The 3,293-nt window shown below is 49.1% G+C and overlaps 1 protein-coding gene across 1 annotated transcript; it reads right to left on the bottom strand.

The window, feature by feature from the left end:
* Positions 1 to 1,346: 1,346 nt before the first annotated feature.
* Positions 1,347 to 3,027, bottom strand: LOC120284030. Its single transcript, XM_039290855.1, has 2 exons — positions 2,805 to 3,027; positions 1,347 to 1,513 (listed from the first exon to the last, which is right to left on the bottom strand). The coding sequence occupies exons 1-2, from the start codon at positions 3,025 to 3,027 to the stop codon at positions 1,347 to 1,349; spliced, it is 390 nt and encodes a 129-aa protein (XP_039146789.1).
* Positions 3,028 to 3,293: the final 266 nt, after the last annotated feature.

Genomic DNA, 3,293 nt, shown 5'->3' with positions numbered 1-3,293 from the left:
TAGTGAAGTCTATCTCAAGGGCGCGTTGTAACGGTTGTGAAGCTCACACGACCATGGAATAAAGCACATGATCGTGTCTATGACTAAAACATCAACAACATCACTCTCAAGGCCAACTGCACGGAATACAAGGGGTTCAGTAAATCTCAACAAAATAGAAAAGGAAATACGAATGCAAACAAATAACAAAACGAAAGCATAAAGATAACTCTCAGAAGGTGAAACCTTTCTGAGCACAAAAGTCCACAAACTAAAGATAAAACATATAAAAACATAAAATGCAAAAATAAAAAGTCTCATGAGTGTGACGCCTCAAGCGTCGGCATCTGGAGCTGGTCTTTGGTCCTGGGCGCGGATGCTTGCATGCAGCGGATGAGACCTCCTCGTCGAGTCTCGCTGAATACGATCAAGTCGCTCCAGAATCCGCACCTGGTTCTCCAAGATGGTAGCAACGGCAGCCTCGAGTCGAGGCAGCCGCTCGTGTACTCGAGAGGTAGATGACTATGGATCAGTGGATGCTGTCAGTGCTGCCTCGGTGATCCTGGGCTCGACTGCAGATGGTGCCTATGTGGCCTCGGCCAGGGCTCCTCGTCAGTCCTCGGATGACGACTCCACTAGTCGCGTATCCACCGAGCACTGTCGTCTCACAATGCCCATCAAACGGAGAGTAACCAAACCCAATGAGTCTGGACTCATCGACCCTCTCCTCACCCCTGATCGAGCGGATCAGACCCATCTTGAACATAAGACGAGTGATGTAGGGTCCCGCGAACAATGCTCCCAACCGCAAGTACTCACTCTGATGGCGAAAGTAATCGGCGACCACATATCCTAGGTGGAGAGGACTCCATGGACCATGGAGTGGAGGTACAAAAGATACGTCTGCGAAGTGAACCCGATTTCCATCTCCCCGCACCATCCTGATCGGCCGAGAAGCTGCGTGAATGTACCTATGCGCCGGTCTAGTGAGGCAAGAGGCCTTTCGATCGGCCTACAGTACATCTGTGACGCCGCGACAAATTATGGAAAACCCGGCCCGGAGTGAGATCATGAGGGTAATCGGTGAGGAGCTGTGTGTACTCGATAGTATCAGTATAGTCCGGATCGTATAACCCAAGATATATCGAGAACTATGTCAAAGACATCCCATGCGGCTGACCAAAGGCTCGGAAACAAATGGCATCCTCCGTGTCAAAACTGGTATCAACTGCATCACGATCGAAGGAAAATGAGGCAAGAACCTCCAAGGTGGTATCTCGTCTGACGGGCTCCTGAATAGCAAGCAATCGGTCCCAACCTCCCACACTAATTCAGCTCTCGACCTCTTCAAAGAAGACCAATATCCTCTAGTGCATCCCGCCGATAAATTGTGACTGTCCAATCTTGAGATTCTGGAGACGATCGAACCGTTGCTGATGAACGGGGTCAGGAAATTCCACTGCTGATGGTGGAGTCGGCTCCCTGTCATGGCGAGGACGTTTCTGAGCCAATCTCTTGGTCCGTGGTGCCATATCTGCGAAGAAAACGTGTAAAAACATCAGTTCGGCATGTATACAGTGTAAACAGGGCACCGCGCGCGCGAGGGCAGCGAGCCGGAGGGAAAACAGGGCCACTTGGCCTCTATCCAGCCCCACGCGGCGTGGGGCAGCCACGCGCCACGTGGGCACGTGCTCGCTCGGCCAGGTGGCCGCGCGCCCGCGTGGGCGAGCCACGCGGGCGCGCAGCGTGTGGTCGGCAGCCCTGGCGAGTGCACGCGCCGCGCGGGCCCGGCCACGCGGCCGGGTGGCCTCGCAGGGCTGGCCAGCGCCAGCGCGTCGGGCAGGGTGCGGCCAGGCGCGTGCGCGCCTCGACTCGCGATTTCGCCGGAGTTGGGCTCCTACGCCTCACATAAATCATTCTCAAGCATTCATTACGTGTCTAACATGATTTCCTATGAAAAATAGCACACAAATACCATGAAAACTCCATGAAAATGACTTTGAAGAACATGGAAAGGGTGGGAGAAAGTGAGAGCTTACCGGAGCAAATTGGAGAAGAAAAATCGGTGCAAACTCCGGCAAATCACTTCTAATCCCCCAAGGAATTGAAAACAAATGGTTTTAGAGATCAAAACTTGAGTTTTATAGGAGTGAAAAAATGGAAGATGAAAGGGTTCTTTAAAATGGAAGATGATGAATAGTTCCCCTTCACATTCTTATAGGCACATGGGGGTGTGGATTTGCCACTCCCCCGCGTGGGTACTGTACACGACCGCGTGGAAATTCCACGCGGCCGCGTGGAGTGCAGAATTTCTGCAGACAGTCCACTAAGGGCCTAAAACTCCAAATTGACACCAACTTTTCAACATTTAACATTGGAAACACCCTACACCATGTCATACACATGAAAAGTAATTCATATCACCGAAAAATTTCATGAAAACACCAGCAAACAACAAAAATTGATCAAGGCACACACTCATGAACTTATTACTGCAGGAATTAAATTTCAAGTCTAAAAACTAACTAAAAACTTGGGTTGCCTCCCAAGAAGCGCTTGTTTAACGTCACTAAGCTTGACGTACCTCTCCTTACCTTATGGTGGATCATAAAGATGGAAAACCTCTTTATTAGCATCTTGCACCTCTCCTTCAAAGTAAGGCTTTAACCTATGTCCGTTTACCTTGAAGGTTCCCTTCTCCGGGTGAGTGATTTCGATTGCGCCGTGTTGAAATACTTGAGTGACCTCAAATGGTCCCGACCACCTTGACTTTAGTTTCCCCGGGAATAACTTCAATCGAGAATTGAAGAGTAACACTCGATCACCTACTTTGAAGTCCTTGTGCAGTCTAATGTGCTTATCATGCCATAGACGTATTCTTTCTTTGTAGATTCGTGAATTTTCATAAGCTCTCAAACGCCATTCATCTAACTCATTCAATTGCAACTTTCTTTGGTCACCAGCCCGGGAAAGGCTGAAATTCATTGCTTTAATTGCCCAATATGCCTTGTGCTCAAGTTCTACCCGGTAGATGGCACGCTTTCCCATAGACTAAGTTATAGGGTGTGGTCCCCACCGAGTTTTTGTATGTCTGTCGAGTATGCCCACAACGTGTCATCTAATCTTTCCGACCAATCCTTCCGACTGTGCTCCACCAACTTGGACAAAATTCTCTTCAACTCTCTATTGGTTACCTCTACCTGTCCACTTGTTTGAGGATGATACGGAGTAGCAAGACGATGATTCACTCCATATCTTTTCAAAATTTTCTCAAGTTGTGCATTGCAAAAGTGAGTCCCTCGATCACTTATGAT

The sequence above is a fragment of the Dioscorea cayenensis genome, chromosome 19 (assembly GCF_009730915.1).
Source record: "Dioscorea cayenensis subsp. rotundata cultivar TDr96_F1 chromosome 19, TDr96_F1_v2_PseudoChromosome.rev07_lg8_w22 25.fasta, whole genome shotgun sequence".
Lineage (NCBI taxonomy): Eukaryota > Viridiplantae > Streptophyta > Magnoliopsida > Dioscoreales > Dioscoreaceae > Dioscorea > Dioscorea cayenensis.
The sequence above is the reverse complement of the archived record's forward strand: the minus strand, read 5'-3'. Positions and strand labels throughout refer to the sequence as shown.